Below are 22,499 nucleotides of genomic sequence, written 5' to 3'. Positions count from 1 at the left end.
CATACCCGGTAAAAATTACATTTTGCTTTTGAAGACGAAAATTAATATCACTCCTCGACAGTGACAAAATCGAACCCTACAGGCAAGGATACTTACCACTATACTAACGAGCAAGCTATAAACCCAGCCGATAGATGGTGTCAAGAACATATGATATAGATGTACAAAACATTGACTGTCTGGTGGACTTTTTTGTAAAATGGGGTTATCAGTGTTTCACAGTAATACCATAGTATTCTTTGAAGTATAAACACTTTATAGGAATCGCTCTATGCCAAAGTATCAACCAAAATATTATAATACAATGTTTAAGGGTTTGAGATAAGGGGAGTTTGATTAGTGGATATAAATAAGCAGTATCCAGTTGGAAACTCCAATTAAGGTTTTTAAAAGCAATTTATTTCACACGCCACTAAAACAATACATTCATAAACCACTCAGCAAACCATTTTGTGCTTAAGACCAAGCTTCCATGTTTACTTTCTTCACAAAAAAGAATATAAAATGCTGAAATTAAAACTCAGAACTGCATCACATAGTGTAAACAGGACGCCGTGTCTTGTCTGTACCTGTTGGAACACCAATCGATTTTTTCAACTAACTCAATAAAAATAACAGCCTTCCGGCACTTTAAACTCGATACAAAGCAAACCCATAGGAGCAGGACACATCATTTATATAAAAATATATGCATTCTGCATCCACTTAAAGCACTGCACTGTAATTTCATCCATTTTCAGTTTCTAATTCGTTTGGCACTGTCTTAAGTGTACAACAGAGACCAAGACAACACTCCTTTTTTCCTCCTTCACTCAAATATGTACAAATATTTAAATTACATGTATGCATATTTTCATGAGGTTTTAGAGACGCGCTGAGACACTCGATCACATTCAGTTGCTTCACTACATAAAATACCTACGATTGTTGCAGCATTTCGGGCTCCGTTCAAAACCACTGCAAGAGTTTCTACTGCATACCGAACTGGTTTTAAGTGGGAACTTTAGACTGTAAACATATCAGAAGTAAAATCTAGTTAACTAGCCGATTGGATCAATGCTCAACCATCAATGCTGTTTTTTGAACATGGGATTAAAAACACCAACACCCCAATACAGTGGGCTTATTCTAATATTCACGTAGAAGAACGGCAAAGTAGTTCGGTGGCATCCACTGCACGAACGCTGGACAGAAAATTAAACATTACAATTATTTAAAATGGCTTAAGTTAGAGTAGATGCCAAATTTAATTTGACTGCGAGGACAGATTCAAAAATACGTCTTCCAGTGGAGAAACTCAACAAAATGGGTTGAATAAATGTTCGTCTATCCCTCAACCACAAACTAAATTCGGCATCCACCCTGGCTTAATAGCCTCATTATTAATACTGCGATTAAAAAACTGCGATTTGGTGGCGGAAATAAAGCTTGAGAGAGAGTTGGCAGGGTTTTTAACTCACTCGACGCACAGCAGTGATAGCAGCAGAAACCAGACAGACAACAGACACCTCACCGTGGAGGATCGGCTATATCTATCAAAATAAAACGCTGTGCTGATATATCACATCATGGCTTCAGTTTAAACTCCATGACAAACATCATGGATGATCAGTCAACTTCCTATTCGCTTCAACGCACACATTCACACACAACGCACGCTTGCATTCTCCCCGTCGTCCTCCATGTATCGTCGGTAATGTTCACTCATCGTCAAAGTTCTGCTGAAGCAGGAAGTTCGCGGCGAGGTTCTCGTTCTTCTCGCAGGCGAAGTAGGCTTGGATGACGAGTCCCTCAGGAAACCCCAGGGCTTTTAACTACAAAGCATAAAACAGTTTTAAGATTCTGCATATATATATATATATATATATATATATATATATATATATATATATATATATATATATATATATATATATATATATATATATATATATACACCTATCAGACATAATTTGAAGGTGCCCTGATGAAGAGATAATCAATGTTATTCACTTCACCTGTTATTGGGTGGGATATATTAGGCAGCAAGTTAACATTTTGTCCTCAAAGTTGAAGGAAAAATGGGCAAGCGTAAGGATTTGAGCGAGTTTGACAAGGGCCAAATTGTGACGGCTAGACGACTGGGTCAGAGCATCTCCAAAACTGCAGCTCTTGTGGGCTGTTCCCGGTCTGCAGTGGTCAGTATCTATCAAAAGTGCTCCAAGGAAGGAAAGGTGGAGAACCGGCCACAGGGTCATGGGCGGCCAAGGCTCATTGATGCACGTGGGGAGCGAAGGCTGGCCCGTGGGGTCCGATCAAACAGATGAGCTACTGGAGCTCAAACTGCTCCAGAAGTTAATGCTGGTTCTGGAGGCAGTGTGATGCTTTGGCCAATGTTCTGCTGGGAAACCTTGGGTCCTCCATCCATGTGGATGTTACTTTGACACGCTCCACCTACCTAAGCATTGCTGAGACCATGTTCAGCCTTTCATGGAAACGGTATTCTGGTGGCTGTGGCTCTTCCAGCAGGATAATGCTCCTGACACAAAGCACAAATGCTTCAGGAATGGTTTGAGGAGCACAACAACCAGTTTGAGGCAATGACTTGGCCTCCAAATTCTCCAGATCTCAATCCAATCGAGCATCTGTGGGATGTGCTGAACAAACAAGTCAGATCCATGGAGGCCCCACCTCACAACTTACAGGACTTAAAGGATCTGCTGCTAACATCTTGGTGTCAGATACCACAGCACACCTTCAGAGGTCTAGTGGAGTCCATGCCTCGACGGGTTAGCAAAAGGGGACCAACACAATATTAGGAATATGTTATGTAATGAATATGTAATGATGCCTGATTGGGGTGTATATACCTTTATTTGTTACACTAGCCAACCAAATGTTTAACTAGTCAAAATGAATGTGATATTTTCCTAATGGATGTCACTAGTACAGCAGAATGATATTATATCTTCAAGCTAAGTGATTGTTAGCGCACCCTCTCGATGGCTTCCTTCTCCTGCGGCGTGACCTGGATGTAGTTTGGCGGTGGGGCGGTGGGGGCCTCGGCGGCTCCAGTGGCTCCGGCCTCGCCTGCGTGCGGCTCGTTCAACATCTGCACGAACCGCTCCTGATGCTGCGTGATTTGCTGCAAGCACACATATGACAAATGCTAATTTGGATGTAATAACTGATGTAAATGCTAATTTAGAGGAAAATATCTATTACGTCTAATAGACCGCAAAAGTCTGGTTCTGGATTCAAAAAAATCATTTTTAGCAATAACTCATTTTTAACCTTACACCTTGTGCTCCCTCTGGGTCACACTTGTATACTTCAAAGTTAACTTTTTCAGTAAAATCAATGTATTTTGTTTAAATAATTGCAAAGTCTATTTTTATTTAATATTTTTGTTATTAATATTTTCCTCAAACTCGGGATGGCCAAAGTGTAACTGCGCAATATGTTTGTGCGTTGCCCATGAGGCTATTGGTGTAGATATTTGAGGGAATTTTATAGTACTGGTATTTATGCAATGTTTCCACAATTTTTACAATATAATACAATTAATGAATCCATACATTTTTGTAGACTGTTCCCCTAAAAATTATTTGTAGTTTCATTTAATTTTATGGTGGTAATTTTTTCTTCTTCTTTTTTTAAGGATCATTTAACTTTTTTGAAACATGTCTGTTTTTATTTTGTGTTCACATAGCAAGTGCCACAAGTCACCCAAATTTAAACAGAAAAAAAAAAAACATTTACAAAGAGCACCAGAGGGCATTATAATCATGATTTAGTGGTCAAAAACTACATTACCCATGATGCTGTACAAAAAATTCAAGAGTCGCAGCCAGCAATTTGCGCCAAAAGGGCTTTTTAGCTCCGCCCACTCTGCAACTGAAGAACCGCCATATATGTACCATAAATGTAAAATATATAGTTAAGTAGGCATAATCAACAACTTAATTTATTTTCCATTTAATATAAATTGCAATGCTTCATGGGATTGTAGTTTTTTCTCTTACAGTCTTTTTGTACGATTTTCAAATACTTTTTTTGCTTCAAAATAAAGTTTGTAATGGCTAAGTTCATGACTTAAAACTCTTCAACGAAGACTTTTTTTGAAAACCCCATGGGAAAAATCAAGAAAAAAAAAATACTTCTGGAAATAATGCCGCTTTAAAAGTGTTTGTGACATCAAAACTCGGAAGTCACTGATTCCCTTTGAGATTTTCCTATGGGGTTTTCAGTTTATGAGGTATGTGGCAAACATAAGTTGACATTTCGTTCCACAGTGTAAATTGCACACACAACACTGATCGTGACCGCTGCACTCTATTGGCTGGGGTCTCCGCTAAGCTCCGCCCACCTGCAGGAGTTGCGGGTTGTCTCGGCCCAGCTGCTGCAGCAGTGCTGGAAGGAGCGCCGGGTTCTGCTGGATGATCTGCCGCATCTGCTGGAACTGTGGCTGGTTCCTCAGGAACTCCAGCGGGTTTGCCGAAACCTGCACGGCTCCGGACTCCGCACCTGCTCACAGTATAGAAAGGGCAGTACAGGAGTCTGGCCCGAGACCACGGTGGACCAAAATCAAGGAAAAGTGGGAAAAAAACAACAACAAAAAAAGAGAAAAAACAACAACAACGCATTCTCTAGTTTTGTACACTGTAAAACCTAATGCTCAAAAATAATTGGTTGATGCATGGGCGCCAGAAGCAAATAAAAAGTGGGTGGGTCCTCTCTCAGAGTAATGTTAGATGCCATATTTACATTAAATACAAATATACCATCATTAACTAAACGATTGATTGGGCCAGACAAACGTACAGAAATCACAGAGTTATTAACCGTGGCTAAAGTGTAGGGGTTAGAGATGCATGTCATCAAGTTTTGACACAAATCGTTCAGAAGTTCGAATCTGCCTTTTGCCGAACTCGCTCTACTCTCTTTTCCCATCACATAACAGATCGGAAAGGCATTTATTTTCATGAAAAATTTAGAAAATATTAGAAAAGTGGAAATAAAGCGTATAACGTGTTTAATAATAAGTGTTTCTCGGTTAGGGGTAAACAGACATGTGCTGAATTAGAGACGATAAAAGTGAGTGGGTCCAATATCATTGGTCGTAAAAAGTGGGCGGGTCTTGTCCCACCCACACACAATGGTTCCGACGCCCATGGGTTTGAGTAGGATAAACTTAAATTCAGCAAATTAGTTCAATCAACTTATGTTTTATGAGTATTTAGAACTTTGTTTTTTTTTTTTCTCACAAAACACACGTTTTACGTAATCTCAATTGTTTTGAGTTTTATGAACTTTTTTTTTTTTTTTTTTTTTTTAATTTTACTGAAACTGGGCTGGCACTTCTTTTCCCAGCATGCTTGCAATGGCACTCGAAATGGAGAGTGAGTAAGTTAGTAAAAAAGTTTTTTTTTTTTTTTTTTTACAAGTGTTTAATATTTAGATATGAAACTTATCACCAACACAACGTCATGGTGAGCAAGTGGAGCATGAGCTTAATTTGAATTAAGATACATGTTGAATGCAGTACTCATTCAACAATTGCTATGCTATGCTATTAAAACATTGCTACCACTAGTAAGTTAGAATTTATTCAACTAGCTGGTTAAAGCTAGCCAAGTTTGCACTGCTAAAATATTTAAGTTGATATTACATGAGTTTTGAGTTAGCTTACTTAGTATATTTCCAGTTAAGAACAATTAAAATTACAACAACAACAAGTAAAAAATAAAATTCTGCTAGTTGTGCTTACATAAGTTTTGAATTTCTTAACTTTAAATTGATTTAACTAATTGCCTACAGTTCTGCCAACTTATTTGGGTTTCCGGTGTACTGTAACACTGTGTAATTTATGTGCCTCCAAACGGGGAAGTAAAAATAACATCAATGGGTGTTTACACTGCGACGTTTACTTATTATTAATGCCGTATATGTTGATAAAAAGGGTACATGTCTGCGTTAAAATTCGGCAAAAATCAGCACTATGTAAAAAATAAAAACTTTACTGTAGCCAGGGTTATCGTTACTTAATTTCTACTAAATTGCTACTAAAACGTTTGTCAGATACTAAAGAACAAAATTCTTCTGTTTGTGTTGGGGCTCAACCCACATATTTGTAAATAACTACAAGCATTAATAGTATCTAACATTATTTGTACTTAGTGTAAATAGTATTTATCGCTTTTTGCACTTCTTGTAAATGGACTTTGACTTTTTGTTATGCTTGCTTATACTTATTTTCAGTGCTGCAACTAGCGATTGAGAGCCATTCAGAAAACTAACCACCAAAACTTTTAACTTTATTAAAAGTTTCACATATTTCATATTTTAGTCTATAATAGAGGTTTTCTATTTTTTACCATGCTTCTTTTTTCAAAGTGTTAACTTTTGGCGTATTGCATGGAAAACAATGGGGTCCAAGGCAATCACAGTCACCAAAATGTGTACAGCCTTTCCAAAACACATCTACGTCTCAAAATTTTGCACACACATTCAAGACCCTAAATGAGAACACGTCACCAAATTTCAGGAAGAAGTAAATAGTTTAACCAGTGTTTCAAACTGTTTAAAAATCAGATGTGCAACACAATAAAACAATTATGTTTATTTCCTATTTGTGTTGTCCTATATATGTTGTTTTTTGATGTTCTGCATGGCTTTTCTTCTCTTTTTTTGACGTTCATTGGGATGTCTTGTACATTTATTTTATTTGTCATTTTAATTGTTTCTAATACATCTTGCCAAAGCACTGCAGTTGAAAATTAGCCAGCTGGCTAACACTGGCACATTTACAGAAATGTTGATTATTGTGTGCTGTCCTTACAAATAAGATATTCCTTATCAGCCTGATTTTAAAAAACACCAGAACATCCAAGTGACATCCATGACTGGAAATAGTCAAGACTCTTCCAACAGCTGTGCTACCGAAATAACATTGTAACGAATTAGCAAAAAGGCGGCAGCTGCAGGGCAAACCAAAGTCCTGATTATATTTCCATGAGTCCTGAACAAATGGCCACTCACCGGCTACTGTTGCGGCGGGCGGAGGCTGAGGTCGCTGTGGTGCGGGAGGGGTGGGGTTGGGCACTGCAGTGGGCCGAACTACTTCCTGTGGCGGCTGCTCGGGTTCTGTAGGAATACCCTTGAGGAACAGACAATAGCAACTCGTGAATTTGTTTAGTTTTATAAACAAGGTGCTACATCAAATGTCTTGATCCCAAAATTACTTTTTAATGTTTAAAGCAATTATAGTTTGCAATTGTATTAATTTTAGAACGACCCTAATGTGGTTGGACAGCCGTCAGACCTCCGCTCATCTTCACACACAGATGAAGATATTAGTGTTGAAATCTGATGGCTCAGAAAGGCCTTCATTGACACCAATGTCATTTCCTCTCTCAAGACCCATAAAGGCACTAAAGACGTCGTTACAAAGCCCATCTCACTACAGCGGCTCTACAATCATTTATGAAGACACGAGAAAAGTTGTGCGCAAAAAACCTAAATAACGACTTATATAGTGATGGTCGAGTCATGAAACTGCTGAAATCACGTGACATTGGAATCATGAATGGATTCACTGATTCACAACAGTTTCGAAGCTTTGTTTTGAAATCGGCCCAGCAGTATATAAGTCGTTATTTAGTTTTTTACTGCGCACAAAAACTCTTCTCGCCGCTTCATAAATGATTGTAGAGCCGCTGTAGTGAGATGGGCTTTGTAGCGACGTCTTTAGTGCCTTTATGGGTCTTGAGAGAGGAAATGACATTGGTGTCAATGAAGGCCTTTCTGAGCCATCGGATTTCAACACTAATATCTTCATCTGTGTGTGAAGATGAACGGAGGAATTAATGCGACATTAGGGTAAGTAATTAAAGACAGAATTTTCATTTTTGGGTGAACTAACCCTTTAAATACATGATTGTTTCACCAATGATTATTACATATTACATCTAACATGGATGCATCTCTACCTGCCATAGTGGTGTATTAATAACAATCACAAAAGAATAAAATTAAACATATTTGGTTACTTTTTGGGTTCGCAAGAGATCCTTAATATTTTTCCAAATAATTTGAAATAATTTATCTAATTACTATTACAATTAATTTTAGTATAAGAATACTACAATAGGTACTCTTATTTCTCATGCATATGTTATTACTATTTTAATTAATTTCTTTGGAAAAGCACTTTGAATTGTCATTGTGTATGAAATGTGCTATATAAATAAACGTGCCTTGCCTATTAATCATAATAATATCATTACTACTTTTGTTATTCATGCCATTCATTATTTGCATGTGTTTATGGTGATCTTATTCTAAATGGGTGCAAATGTACTAATTCACTTGTATTATCTATTTTTTTGGTTGAGTTTATGTTAATATTAATAATTTAATACGCATTTAAATACATTTTAAATCATTTAAATAATTTATCTATTTAATATAATATATTTAAGTATTAATCATCATAATTATCATTACTTATATACACACACATACACAAAGTTGTTAAGTGATCTAAATTGTTTGCATGGATGTATTAAGATAAAGTAATTATCCAAACAATCTATTAAATAAGCTACTTTACTAACCCAATAGACCTGCTATTGAAAAGTTGCATTTATTTTCTTGCAGAATATCCTTTTTCACTCATAAATGTCACATTACAGAATAAAGCTGGTTTAAAATGTAATTTCATGTGGCTTTTAAGCAAAGCAAGCTATTTTTAAAGCATTTTTCTGGAAATAAAACATTAGTAACTCTTACCATAAGCAGGTACTCCACGGCTCTGTCTGGGTTGTTGAAGCTTGCTCGTAAGGCGGCGATAACCTGTTCCCTCTCATAACCCATTGACATGATTTCCGTCACCAAATTCTCATACGCTTGACCCGTAACTAAAAAAAACAACGATGTTAGTCTCACTTTCTTGTCTCCTTTATAACAAAATAACAGCCCAACATACCTAGTATGGATGCAGCGGCTTCTAAAAGACCCAACTCATCTATAATGCTACAAAAAACAGACAAATTCAGGAATTTTCACTCTTTCAGCAATGTAAAAAGAAGACGTTTTTTGTGGGCGTGGCCATACCTGGCCTCTGATTGGGCGATGGCCTGCTCTTCTTGGGCTGCCTGATTCTCCTCTTCTGAGATTGGAGCAGAAGTCTCGCTAACTGGCTCAGGTGTTTCCACGGCAGGCTCCGGGGCAGCAGGGGGCGCTGTGACGGGCAGCTCGGGCGGCTCTGCTGGTTCTACAGGAGCGGGAGCAGGGGTTGATACAGGCACTGTGGAGGCAGCAGGAGTCGTGGGCAGATGGGTGGGAGTTTCGGCGAGGGACGAGCTAACGGGAGCTGGAGCTTGTGGCGGTGTTGCAGATTTGGCCTGTAGAAAAAGAAACAGGACTGCACAGAGAACTACTAGCTATGTTTCCGTTCAAAGTTGCAAAATTTAACTTTTACGAAACATTGGAATACGACATAAAACATCTGCGAATGAAGTTTCCATCCCATGTGTTCAAGAGATCGCCATTTCCTGAGAAACTTGCGCAAAGTACTTAAAGTAATAATATTAATAACAATAACAAAGTAATAATACATGTTGTTGTTCCAGGCGTGACGTCTAAACATTTCTAACTTTTTGTTTCTAAAAGTTAACTTAAGACAAAAACGTGTCATTTCACATCTGGTTTGTGCACAGACACAAAATTATATTTCCATACATTTTTAAAGATTTTCAGCATATCTTGACATTTCCATCTGGCGTTTTATATGCAATATCCCAAACGCCAAAAGGAACAAAATATGTGGTTAAAGGGTTACTTTAGTGATTTAGCATTAAGCGTTGTATTTCAACTGGGTCATTAATGTAGTAGAAATGTGAAATTATTTTTGAACTTGGTGCCTTCTAGACTGAGAAAAGACTTTCATCCACATGTCTCATGGGGATGAAAGACAACATTTCCCAGAATGCATTGCTTCGCTGCCCACTCCCAAAGCCACCGCTACTGGATTACTGGATCACTTTCCCACCGCGTTCATTTTCATAAAATCAGTTCATTTAGAGAGCAGACACTACAATTAAAAACTGAAGGTGTGTGTTCAATATAATGTCAGTGAGCCGAGCGAGAGTCAGGAGTCAGATTACATTAATCAGGAAAGCTGAGGTAAGCGCGGGCGCGGCAGTCGTTCTCAGTGCATGTTCAGTCTGGAACGTTTTCACTTCATGCCTTTGGAAGCTTAACTTTCATAGGAATTACTTTGAGAAGTTGAAACACTCACTTTGCTCCGCACCGCTCCGTTTACATGAATGAGTTCGATCCCACCCCCCATGGTTAAACATGTGGAAATAGCTCCCCTGCTGGTTGTAGTCTTTAGCCTCTGGCCAAAAAATCCTCAGATGACGCAAAATGATGATATTTGCGTCATTTGGGGAATTTTTCCAGAAATAAAATACATAATTCGATAATTACATACATACAATAATTCGAATATACTCCTGGGTTTCTACTGATACAAAGCCATATGCTAAATCGCTGAAGTAACCCTTTAAAGGAATAATTCTGATCAGGTTTTTAATGAAAGTGAAGCATGTAAACGTGTTGAAAATAACCTGATGATGAATGCAATGAGAATTGCGATAAATAAAACAGCCTTACCTTTGTAACCATCACCACGACAAAGTTCTTCTCATCTATTTTGTATTCTTTTAGAGGTATATCATCATTCAAAATTTTGCCTGCATTTTATAGAGAAAACCATAAATCAAAGAGCATCTTATAAAAGGGAACCAAATAAACAAGAATATTCATGGGAAACCAAATATGTTATATTTAATATTTAGGCTTGCAATGCCACAATTAATATAAATTAAGACACAGACCTGCATAGATTAGTTTTTGACCGACAGCGGGAAAAGCATCTTGCCCCTTTTCTTCCTCTATCTTTTCTTTAAGAGCCTTTACCTGTATTTACAAGGACATAATTTCATCAGATACATTATAATATATATATATATATATATATATATATATATATATATATATATATATATATATATATATATATATATATATATATATATATGTTGATAATATAGTCTAAATACTCTGGGACATATTGAAATCCAAATATGCATTTTAAAGTTGTTACTTTTACTGTGATATGAAAATATTGCACTCTGGGGATGATATAATATCTTTCAATACAATTTAATATTGTGCTTTAAAGGACAAAATATGACTCATGAACTGTATGATTGTGAAAGCAGGCAATGAATGATCATGTGCTTCCCAAACTATCTTAACTTGAACCAATGTAATGGATTCATACGATCATAAGACTATATGGGCACTATAAGGCTATATTGGGTCATGCTGATTATGAACCATTTCATCTTATCTGCTTTGCTCAAACACAGTCAGAAATTGTGTTCATTAGCTGATTATGTTCACCATAAATTAATTCAAATACTCATTGCAAAGTAGAACAATTATAAACATTAGCCATTTAAATGATCTGACTGCATATGTTTTAAATATTATTTTATATCATAATGCAGTTCAATCTATTCTATACACCTAATCAATACACATAGTCATTGTAGGAAAACAAGAACCATGGCAAGCTGTTTTAATAGTTAAAATCAAACTAGCATCCATATGGCTATATTATCAATTGGACACTTATTTTGTTATTTCTAGTTATTGAATATAAAGTATAAATAGCTCCATTCTTAGTTATTATGGCTAAAACAACAACAACATTAAAAACACACAAAAAACAATTGTTACTCATAGTTAGGATATATAATAGTGTTTTAAATAAATACTAGTATCTGACAAAAACAACTGTTACTCATAGTGAGGATATATAATAGTGTTTATTGAATAAATAAATAGTATTTGATAAATAAGGACTAGTAAAGCTGGAATAGATACTGGTGGTTACTACTGGCATAATACATACAAATACGTATTTTATTTAATAGTAAAACAAGAGGTATAATTAACAGTGAGCCCAATGGGGAAAAAATTATTTGTGTAACAATTAAATTGTCACTATAGTGGGAGTAAGTGGAACAAGTACAAATAGCCTAACATACACATTAGTGTTATGTTAGAGTTTTAGTATCTAATAAATAGTTACCATTACCAATGAAATACATAATATAATAAGCATTGGACTGATTAAAACAAGTAACATAAAATTGGTTGTAAAACGAATAGGTGTAAAAACTGCTTGCCATAGGCGAGAGTGTAAACAGACCGTTGAAGTCAACAGCGCGACCGTTATTTTTCACATTAATAACCGTTAGATTGTGCGGCTCTGTGACGTCACCTATTATCGTGTATTATTCTACGATGACAGGGACTGTCCGCGCGCGCGTCCCACGCGTATCAGCCGACGGAGGCCGCGGCGTTTCCCAGCGAGTCATGCCCGCGGACAGGCGTGTTTACACGGCCACAGACACACACACTCACCGTCAGCTCCTCGTCTATCTCCACTTTAAACGTCTGCTGCTGGAGCGTCTTCAGAGTGATCGTCAGCATTGTGTTCGAGCGCGAGACCCCGCGAAATACAGCCTCGGAAGTGTCCTGAATGAGCGCGTGTGGAGATGTGACTCAGCTATCTTCGGCAGGGATGAGGGCTGTGGTACGGGAAGACGCCATCTACTTGCTGAATAGGACAAGACACGTGGACGTACAGTGACCCCAAAGAGTCTTTCATCATTTAGAAAATACCTGAATAAACCCCCCAACAAAGGTAGAGCTTTCCTCAGAACTGTCTTCTTCACGAGGTCAGTGACAAACAGAGTTGGACAGTAACTAAGTACATTTACTTAAGTACTGTACACTTTTTGAGTATCTGTACTTCACTACATTTGAAAGACAAATATCATACTTTTTTACTCCACTACATTTATATCAAGGTCCTCGAAGTCAAAGTAGTTTCTGTTGTAGCTTTGAAAGTTAGTGGATGATTTTTTATTTCTTCTTTAAAAGGTGTTTGGGTTTTTGCAGAAAGCCTTTCAGGAATCACTCTTGATTCATAACCACTAATCACCCTAACCCACACTTAATACAATTATTTTAAATTAGTTTAAGTTAGTATGTCAGATGGAGCATCACTGACTGGCTTAAACCACGATGGCATACAACAATAATAAAATAATACGTTGACATAAAAAAGGAAATTTACTTTTGATACTTAAGTACCTTTAAAAACTAATACTTCTGTACTTTTACTTAAGTAAAAATCTGTTTTAACAACTTTCACTTGTAACAGAGTATTATTTGACCAGTTGTATTTTTACTTTTACTCAAGTAATGAAGTTGTGTACTTTGTCCACAACTGGTGACAAACAGGGACGTTGGAGACGGCGAGAAAAGCACACCCATTTTTTTTAAATTATTAAATATAATATTAATCTGTTTTGAAAAACGGACTTTTCAAAAAAAATCTTGACTTTATTCACTCAAGTATACCCACATGAAAAAATACTATAGTATATTGTAAAATTACTAGTGTTTTTGATACTATTGACGTAAAGCGTAGTAAATACTATAATATACTACAATTTGCTGTAGTATATTTAATACATTATGGTTAAAAACTAGTATTTACTAGGGTCATTTTACAATAATATACTAGTGTTTTTGAACTATAGTAAATATACTACAGTAAGTTGACGTAAAGTGTAGTAAATACTATATAATACTTCAATTTAGTACTGTTTATCTTTACTATAGTATTTACTAGTGTAATTGTACTATAATAAACTAGTGATTTTGAACCATACTAGTAAATTACCACAGTAAATTGTAGTATACCTCAGTTTCTTTCTATAGCTTAACAATTGATTGTAGTTAATACTACAGTATGATGTAGTATAACTTAAAGGTAGGGTAGGTAAGAATTGTTTAAAAAACTTTCTTTCCAAATTTGTTTAAACGTTCTTTATATATCAATACATAATTAAAATTTAAGTACACTAAAAAAGAAAGTATAAAATTTGAGTGTTTGTAGACCTCTCACGACTGATTTAAAGACAGCTCATTATTTCCATTCACTCCTTCTGGACTCTTTCCAAAGCCACGCCCCCAAAATACATGAGCGCGCCTCACCAACCAATCAGCTGGAAGATGCTTTATTGACCTGAGAGGAGCGGAGTGCATGTAGTGACATCATGTCAGAATCACATGTAATAAAACATCTAACTTTATCAGTATGAATATAAACAAATAAGATGTATTTTAGTACTCACTATCAAGCTAGAAAACATATACTGGTAAAGTTAAAAATATTTTTTTGTTTAATTCGGTAACAAGCTAGTTATAATTATAAGGCTAAGCTAAAAACGGGTAGCATTGTGTAAGATTCATAACATATATTGTGTTTTGCATGTAAGAGTTTCCATGATGAAAGCATTGTTGATTAGCAGTAGCTAAAGCTAACTTAGTTCTAAAAAAAAGTTCCTGGATGTGGTGTACTAGCTTTTACACAGGCATTTTGTTATCTAAAGTTAAGTTTTGCGCAATTCAACACGACAGCGATCAACTTGAACTAAGCATATTGAGTATTTATCATCTCTACTAATGGCTAAGTGTATAACGTTGTAACTTTATGCTAAGTAATGTTATGCTATATTAGGCAGCTACATGTGCTAGTGATACATGCTTCATGAAAACATAAACTGAAAAAATGTATAATCAAAAAGAAAGATTACCTGTCCAGCAGAAATACAGCAGCAATGAGTCGTTTTTCAGCCTCTTTAGGTCCCTCAGTTCTCGACATCGTTGGAAAGCCACGCCCATATTTACTCACGTTTGATTTCTTTGTTTATCCAAAGACTTTTTGTGCATAGCCTTTACATGTAGGCCTACTGTCTTCCTTTTTTTGCATTGTTTGTCTTCGCTGACTGCAAAACCCGGCACCGTGCTTTTTGAATGCTTTTGCTCTTACTAGGGGTGCGCGCATGTGTGGGCAGAACCTGTAGCGAAAGCAGTGGTTGCCATGGTAGCGAGAGAGAGTGACAGTCGCCCAAGCCAATCATTTGTTTCGTCCCGAACGAAAATAATGAGCGGTGTTTATTGCAAATTAAACAGTCTAGAGTCACTTGATTTTTATACTCTCTTATCAGAGTACTTACATTTTAATTATGTATTGACAAAGACAATTTTTTTTTAAATTGAACAAATTTGGACAAAAGTGTTTTAGATCATTCCTACCTATCCCACCTTTAAGTGGCAGTAACTTAGCCTAGAAATCTAGACGCACCCTAGCGGCAGCAAATCTAATCTGCCTGCAAGTGTAGTCTAGCTACTTTCTCTACCCTCCTGAGCTGTGATCGCCAAACTCTTGCCGGGCCAATCACATCGTGTATAGAGTCGGTGTGCGGGGCCATAATGACGACGGCCGAGTTGCGTTTGCGTGATTCTAGTAAACACAAACTGGTGAACGGCGGTCTTTCGAATCAGCTTTGACCGCAACTCTGGAGACTGGAGTTGAGCTTTCCTCTGAGAAAAGAACGGCACTGAAGTCATTCTTAAAAAGGGAAGATGTGTTCTGAGTTTTGCCGACCGGATACGGCGAATGTTTAATCTATCAACAAGCTCTGCTTCACCTTCGTTGCACTGGTTGGTTGTAGCGCTATCCTATCGCGTGCAGAGGGAGTTTGAAAGACAACCGTTAATCCGCCCCTCGGATTTAGCTGTCAATGGTGAGTTTCCAGACCAAACATCTTGATGTGGGTCTGGCTTGTCAGGCTAGTAGTAACTATTACAATTTACTACAGTATGGTCAAAAACGCTATAGTATTTACAAGAGTAATTTTACTATAATATAGTATATTTTCATGTGTACACATTGTTTAATATAATTCAAGAGAGTTTGTTTTTTTCAAAATGAGCCCACATTTCCACCACACAAAATTAATGACGACACTAAGATTAGAAAGTAAAAAATAAAATAAAAAAATCAAGTCATGATAAGATACAAAAGGCACTTAAAGACAAGTCAATCATGACATACAAAGTCTTAATTATGGGATAAAAGACAAAAGTATGACGATCAAAATAAAGTCAATTTTATATGGGACTGTGACTGTCGTCATTATGATGTCAGGAAAGTTGTACATTTACTTAAATACTCGACAATAAAAAAGTAAATGTAAATTCTGAAACACTGAATAACCTCCCGTTTATATTTATATGTTTTACTTTTTTTCTAAGTGAAGTTTTTTTGGAGAAATAATTTAAATGACTTCCTAGGGAAGTCCTTGGAAAATAAAAATGATCCAGACAAGCATTTAAAAATAAATCATTTATTTAAAAAAGTGCAAATCCAAAGAATGATACATTAGAATTTTCCCCTTGCAAGACTCGAGACTGAACAGAAAACCCAAACATCTATTAATCTTAAGTTTAACAGTTCATACTATGAACATGTTGGGGTGGGGCTTCTAGCAGCAAAACCAAAAGAAATCTGAGTTTAGGGATGCGACATGTGACTAGAAGGGGCGGGGCAGGAATTCACACCACAAACAAAGAAAAAGACAACAGAAACGCATCAGATCTGCTCATTCAGGAAGAGAGCCTTGTTCACAACTCATCTTTAGTGAGTGTATCGTCCTCACCCTCCTCTTCCTCCTCCTCAGGAGGTTCTTCTGTGTGTTCTTCCTCCTCTGGCTCGTCCTCTTCTTCGTCCTCATCATCTTCCTCTTTATCATCCTTCTTGCTCTTTTCCTCATCTTCACGCTTTTTCCGTTCTTCCTCTTCCTGCTGGTCCTTCATTTTCTTTTCTGGCCCCTGATAGGTAAAAACAATGGCGGTAAGAGGCAAAATCACAATTTATGGCTAAATGACATTGCTTTGGACACAAATCGAAAATTGGATTACATTTATAAATGCATTTTCTTCAATAATACTACTTTATTACCTTAGTTGCGCCCCATGTTTCTGTACCAAATTTCTCAGCCTCCTCAACATCATCGGTGATCAGAAAGTTATCAAAGATGGTTCCAGATTTCACCTGTAAGAAAGGTCAACTAATTAAACTGATTTTGGCTAAACACATTACAAAAATCAATACCATTATTCAGCATTTAATCACATACATTTATGGATGAAAAATAACTCCATGTGATACCTGCACGCTTTTGGGATCCTGCATAATTAGCAAAATTATCACGAAAAAGTAGTACTATATAAAGTTCTTGACATGTTAGCATTACAAAATATACATAAATCAGAACATAAGAGATTGGTTTTAAATTGCTTTGTTTTTCTCGGATTTTCGAAAAATAAAATGCCAAACAATGATATTTTGTTTTATAGTTGTGGGTCACAATTTGTTAAGACACTTTTTTGCAAAAAAAAAACAAAAAACAAACAAAAAGGTATTTAAAAAACTATAGCAATATATCAATGATACTAAAATAACACTAGTATGATATTGTACCTCTAACATCATGCCTAATATGGTAAATGTGGTATCCTAATTATAAAAATAAATAAGAAATCCACAAAATTGAGAATCACGACCATAAAATTCAGCCATTTTGATTGCAACATTCAATTAAACTTTTTTTAAAAAGTTGTCAAATGTCACAAGCGAAAAGCTAATCTAATCGGTTTAGAACCTACAACCAAACTTCAATTACGACGTTGATTCAACAGCACACCAATATAAACCGTACCTGCCAAAGATCCAGTCCCAGAATGCCGATGTTGTCGAATTTGTAAATGGCGTCGTCTGCCGTGTACTCGGGGTTGTCGATTTCAGGGTGAATCCAGGTGCCTTTGTAGTTGGGGTTGTCGATCTGTTTTGCTTTCCACTCACCCTACATAAACAAATCTTAGTTAGAAGGTTGAAAAAAACTGGATCCTGTTAATTATGACCACTCAAGAGATATTCAAGTTAGCTTTAACAAAATAGAGTAATTGCATAAACAGCTCGTGAGATGTTCATCAAGAGCATCAACCTCTCAAAAACTCCTAAAAATGTCAAACCTACATGGGATTAAACATTGAACCTTCTGTTGGCTTCCTACTCTGCAGGAAAGCCAAGTCTAAAGTGGTTTTAACTGGTCTAAAAACCAGTCTAAAAATAATGAAACTTGACTAATTCAACCACTTTATGGCTTGTTTGGTTAAGCTTAGGGATCTTCTACGTGAGGACTGTAGTTTTGTACCTTAAAATCAGGGTTCGGGATCATCGCAGGTTCCCATTCTCCATCCATGTCTTCATCCCAATCGTCTGGTTTCTTGGCATCAGGGTCGGGAATGTTCTCAGGTTTGTCCCAGTCCTAAACCAAATGGATGTAAAGTTTAAATGTACCATTTGATTCATGACTAAGAACAACTATTTGAAATATTACACTATAGCTTTGCAGGCTACGTGGTTAACATGCTCCATTCGTTTGGAAACATGCCTCAGGTTTTGTGTCTTCAGGATCGTCAATTTTTGCCCGGTCGTCCCAGTCCTCAGGCTTCTTGGCCTCTGGATCCTTGATCTTTTTGGGAGGAAGGAAGTCCCAGTCTTCCTCCAGGGAGCCTGACTCCACCTTCTCGTTGTCGATTTTCACTTCGTACGTCTGGTCTGGCCGCAGGATCAGCGTGTAGAGGTGAGTGAGTTCATCGTCCTAGTGGGCGGAAGCAGATGAACTGAATTATAACTGCTACGTCATCATTTTGAAACATTTTAACCAGTTAACTGTCATTTGGCACACTTTTGTATTGCCTTTTTCCCTACCACGAATCAATTAGGAATCATTGTAAAGCTTAAATAGTCATCCAGTGAAAACCTGACATTGTGCTACAATGAAAACCATTTGACAGGCTCCTGCCACTGGTGGGCAGAGTCCTGTTTCATATCATACTGCGCTATTTTATAATCAAAATCTTTAAAAACGTTTTTTGGAAAGATCTGAGACTTACGTTCCATATTTTGCAACTGATAGTGATATCGTGACAAATGTGTGTTGATTTCTCTTTTCTCCCAGATCGCTATTTTTGTTACTGTGCCTTAACAAAACCTCAATTTTAGTGATAACTTTAAATTTGGAATACATCTTGGTTAGAATTATGGCTTTGACTTTCAGAGTTGAAATTATGGGATCATTTCCAATTTTGGGTGAACTAACCCTTTAAAATTAAACCAACATTAGGTCCATATTCAAAACGTTTGTTGTCTTAAAACATACTTTGCATTTTATGTCCTTCTTGATGAGGTGGTTTTGGCCTTTGTAGTTGAAAATTACGTGAACTTTCTTGGTGCTGTAGCCACAGATATCAGGTCCTATGAGGAATAACAAAGTGAAAATGGCACAAAGATAGTGAAAGTGAAAGTACACAGCATCAGTGTTTTGCTACTTAATTGTTAGTCACCTACACCAACCACGACTTACCAAACATGATGTAGTACTGCGAATCGCCGTTCATATCGGTCTGGTCCAGGTCGGCGGGGAAGATTTTCACGTACCCACCGCCGCAGTCGATCTTCTGCTCGTGTTTCACCGTGAACTGGATCACTACCGGTTTACCCTCATTACTAAACGAGTCAAAGCGACTGGATAGAGCGTAAAACCGGGCATCTTGACTCGTCTGCAAACCTTGAAGGGGAAAAAAAACATTGTCTCATCTCACATTAACTATTTGCTTCTTTTTTTCGAATGACGTCATGTGCATAAGTGATCAAACTCCGGTGAAAGAAGACGTGACCTCTAACCTTTATCAAGCTCAGCATCACCGTAGAATTTCCCTGAGGTCAGTTTCCACTGGCCGTAGTCGGATTTGTGTTTGGATTCAATCCATCGGCTTTTCCAACCATCTGGAGAGACAATGTTTATCCATTTGCGTAATTAGCAAGAAATGCTCAACATATATTATTGAACAGTACTCAATATTACTGTTTTTATTAATTATACACACACACACACACACACACAATAGTAGTCCTATTGGTTATTTTTAATTGGCTATAAAACAATATTTCTAGGCTGGAAATAATATGGGTGCATTTAATTTATGTAAATAATTGAAAGTTAAAACATCAGAGAAGTAACTCTAGTGTCATACAATGTGCTTTTAAGACGATATGAACATGTTAATAAGTCTGAAAAGTGAACTGAAACCAAAACATTACAATTTGATTCATAAGAGGCTAATCATTTTGACAATTCATTCAGTCTCCTCATGACAGGTAAGTTGTATAACACAGTTGAGTGTGCAAATACAGTAAATTAAATTGACACTGCTGGCATGATACAACTGACTTTGTGTGAAAGTAAACAGTATTAAAAGGAAATGATTCTGCCATTATTTCAAGCACTTTTGCCTCAGTGAAATAGCGAGTGTGTCTGATGTCATGCACGGTCAAAGAAGAGACATTTAACGTTACCTCCATCCAGAAATTGTTCTTTAAAATACACATCTGCGTGTAGAGTGAAAGCCAGTGCAGATAAAACGCATACTGCAGCAGCGACCCGCATCTCCGCACTGATAAGGGATCTATATTAGACGAAGATCCTGATATAATAATGACTGCTGCTCGAGCTAATGCTCAGGGAAATATGGCTCGGTGGTTCCTGCACAGATGGCTGAGACTCATTGGCCGGAGCGCAGCCAATCAGAGAAGACCACGAGTGAAGAGTCAGCGATGTGGGCGGGGCTTCTGCGAAGTACGTGACGTGACCGCGGAAGAACATGCTAGGAAAATGTTTTTTTTACACAGATGCAAGTTATTAAAGGTGAAACTAAGATTATTTTCATTTCATAATGAGTTTAACTCTTATACAAAAGCGTTCAAAGTTATGAAAAAGAAAAATACAATAAATATATGTTCCTTTATAGAAGAATATGATCTACAAACAAAACCCAAAAACCTTTAATGTTTTTTTTTTTGTTGTTGTTTACTTTAATATGATGTTTTTTTCTGATGTTTTTCTGCTGTACTTTCAAGGACCTGATCTGTATTTTGTAATACAAAAATGTTCTGTTGTTGTCATGCTGTACATGATTATTTGTTCAATTGAAAAAATAAAAAGTATTGTTTCATATAAGGAATTTTTAGATCATTTTCTGTTTCTCCCAAAGAATTTTCAATAATAATTAGTTACATTTATATAGAGCTTATATATTGTGCCAGAATGCCCACCATACACCAGCTGATTGATGGAGAGGAGACAGAGTGAAGCAGCCAATCAGGAGAGGGGGATGATTAAGAGGCCCTGATGGACAGGGGCCAATGGGCAAATTTGGCCGGGGTTACTCTTTATCAAAGGACATCCTGGGATTTGAATGACCACAGAGAGACAGGACCTCGGTTTAACGTCTCTTCCAAAGGAAAGTTGTGAACTATAAAAATAATAATAGATCAGTCCGTTCACTATTTCAGCAGGATGTTGTTACATTACCTGTGAGCGCTTATGGGAATAATGTAGTTGGTAATATCTGTTGGGAAAAAGTGTGGATGCTTCCACATCTTCCAATAAAGTAAGAGATTTATTTTTAAATTATTCATAAGTGTTACCATGCAAGTCCCTACCTAAAAAATATCAAAAAGGATATTCCCTCCAGTTGCTCTTTCTGTTACACTGTAGCTCATCTCTTTTGGCATTGTCCCTTTACCAAAATGTTTTGGCAAGATTTATTAGGAATACATTTATAAAGTATGTGTGTTGTATTTGAAGGATGTGGTAATCGGCTTTGTTGATTATGATCAATCTACAATCTTTTTTGTAATTAATCTGATCTTGTTACTCGCTATATTCCACATTCATACATTTGTTTTCTCTTTCAATTAAATGATTTGAGAACAAAAAACCCATAAAACATTATCTGTTTGCAATTCTTTTCATTGTTATGTAATTCTCATAATTTATCAATATGTTTAAAAAAAAATGTCTGGAAAAAAATGTTTGAATATCCCAAATTTGGCTGTGGCTTTCGTTTATGGCCATACCACCCTGAGCACACCCTATCTCGTCTGATATTATATTATTCCCCCAGTTGTTGTTTTTTGTTGTTGTTATTTGTTATAACTTGTGTATTGTTTTAAGCATCAATAATTTTTTTTAAAGTATCGTTAGATTCTTGTCACGAAAATAAACAAGAATGCTGCATGTACACAGTCTGTAAAGAACGTAACATGCTACAAAGTTCATCTAACTATTCTACAATCATTTTATGAAGCGACGAGAATAGTTTTTGTGTGCAAAAAAACAACACCTATAATAACGACTTATATAGTGATGGCCTATTTCAAAACAGCTTCCTGAAGTTTTGAACCATTATGAGTCAGTGTATCGGTTCAGTGGTTCCGATCACCAAAGTCACCATCAAGAATCATTAAGTTTGTCGGTTTGACACACGATACGAATCATGAATCGATACACTGATCTATTAAGCTCCGAGGCGTCAGGAAGTTACAGGCTACAATTTAAAAACAGAAAAAAATGTTTCATTCACGTTTGCTGTTTACATAAATTGGTAATATT

The 22,499-nt window shown here is 36.6% G+C and overlaps 2 protein-coding genes across 2 annotated transcripts; both read right to left on the bottom strand.

Moving 5' to 3' along the window:
* Positions 1–377: 377 nt before the first annotated feature.
* rad23ab (RAD23 homolog A, nucleotide excision repair protein b) lies at positions 378–12,779 on the bottom strand. The gene is made up of 10 exons (XM_067415225.1): positions 12,484–12,779; positions 10,884–10,965; positions 10,660–10,739; positions 9,097–9,386; positions 8,969–9,015; positions 8,773–8,900; positions 7,021–7,138; positions 4,349–4,506; positions 2,975–3,124; positions 378–1,814 (listed from the first exon to the last, which is right to left on the bottom strand). The coding sequence occupies exons 1-10, from the start codon at positions 12,550–12,552 to the stop codon at positions 1,701–1,703; spliced, it is 1,236 nt and encodes a 411-aa protein (XP_067271326.1). The 5' UTR covers positions 12,553–12,779; the 3' UTR covers positions 378–1,700.
* A 3,530-nt stretch (positions 12,780–16,309) lies between these two features.
* On the bottom strand, positions 16,310–20,586 carry calr3a (calreticulin 3a). Its single transcript, XM_067415224.1, has 9 exons — positions 20,402–20,586; positions 19,730–19,831; positions 19,410–19,613; positions 19,206–19,300; positions 18,435–18,644; positions 18,195–18,308; positions 17,700–17,843; positions 16,940–17,032; positions 16,310–16,809 (listed from the first exon to the last, which is right to left on the bottom strand). The coding sequence occupies exons 1-9, from the start codon at positions 20,490–20,492 to the stop codon at positions 16,603–16,605; spliced, it is 1,260 nt and encodes a 419-aa protein (XP_067271325.1). The 5' UTR covers positions 20,493–20,586; the 3' UTR covers positions 16,310–16,602.
* Positions 20,587–22,499: the final 1,913 nt, after the last annotated feature.

Source organism: Pseudorasbora parva, chromosome 14 (assembly GCF_024679245.1).
Source record: "Pseudorasbora parva isolate DD20220531a chromosome 14, ASM2467924v1, whole genome shotgun sequence".
NCBI classification, from domain to species: domain Eukaryota; kingdom Metazoa; phylum Chordata; class Actinopteri; order Cypriniformes; family Gobionidae; genus Pseudorasbora; species Pseudorasbora parva.
Note: the sequence above shows the minus strand (reverse complement) of the source record. Positions and strands in the feature narration are given on the sequence as shown.

What these genes read in the sequence shown, in the direction of transcription:
- rad23ab (XM_067415225.1), bottom strand. Translation starts at nt 12,552, where the DNA reads ATGCTGACGATCACTCTGAAGACGCTCCAGCAGCAGACGTTTAAAGTG. An exon ending in CCGTGGAGTACCTGCTTATG is followed by an intron (nt 7,139 to 8,772) that starts GTAAGAGTTACT and finishes CTGTTCCTCAAG; the next exon opens with GGTATTCCTACAGAACCCGA. An exon ending in GCCCGCCGCAACAGTAGCCG is followed by an intron (nt 4,507 to 7,020) that starts GTGAGTGGCCAT and finishes TACTGTGAGCAG; the next exon opens with GTGCGGAGTCCGGAGCCGTG.
- calr3a (XM_067415224.1), bottom strand. Translation starts at nt 20,492, where the DNA reads ATGCGGGTCGCTGCTGCAGTATGCGTTTTATCTGCACTGGCTTTCACT. An exon ending in AGAACAATTTCTGGATGGAG is followed by an intron (nt 19,832 to 20,401) that starts GTAACGTTAAAT and finishes TTGTCTCTCCAG; the next exon opens with ATGGTTGGAAAAGCCGATGG. An exon ending in TGATGCTGAGCTTGATAAAG is followed by an intron (nt 19,614 to 19,729) that starts GTTAGAGGTCAC and finishes TTCCCCTTCAAG; the next exon opens with GTTTGCAGACGAGTCAAGAT.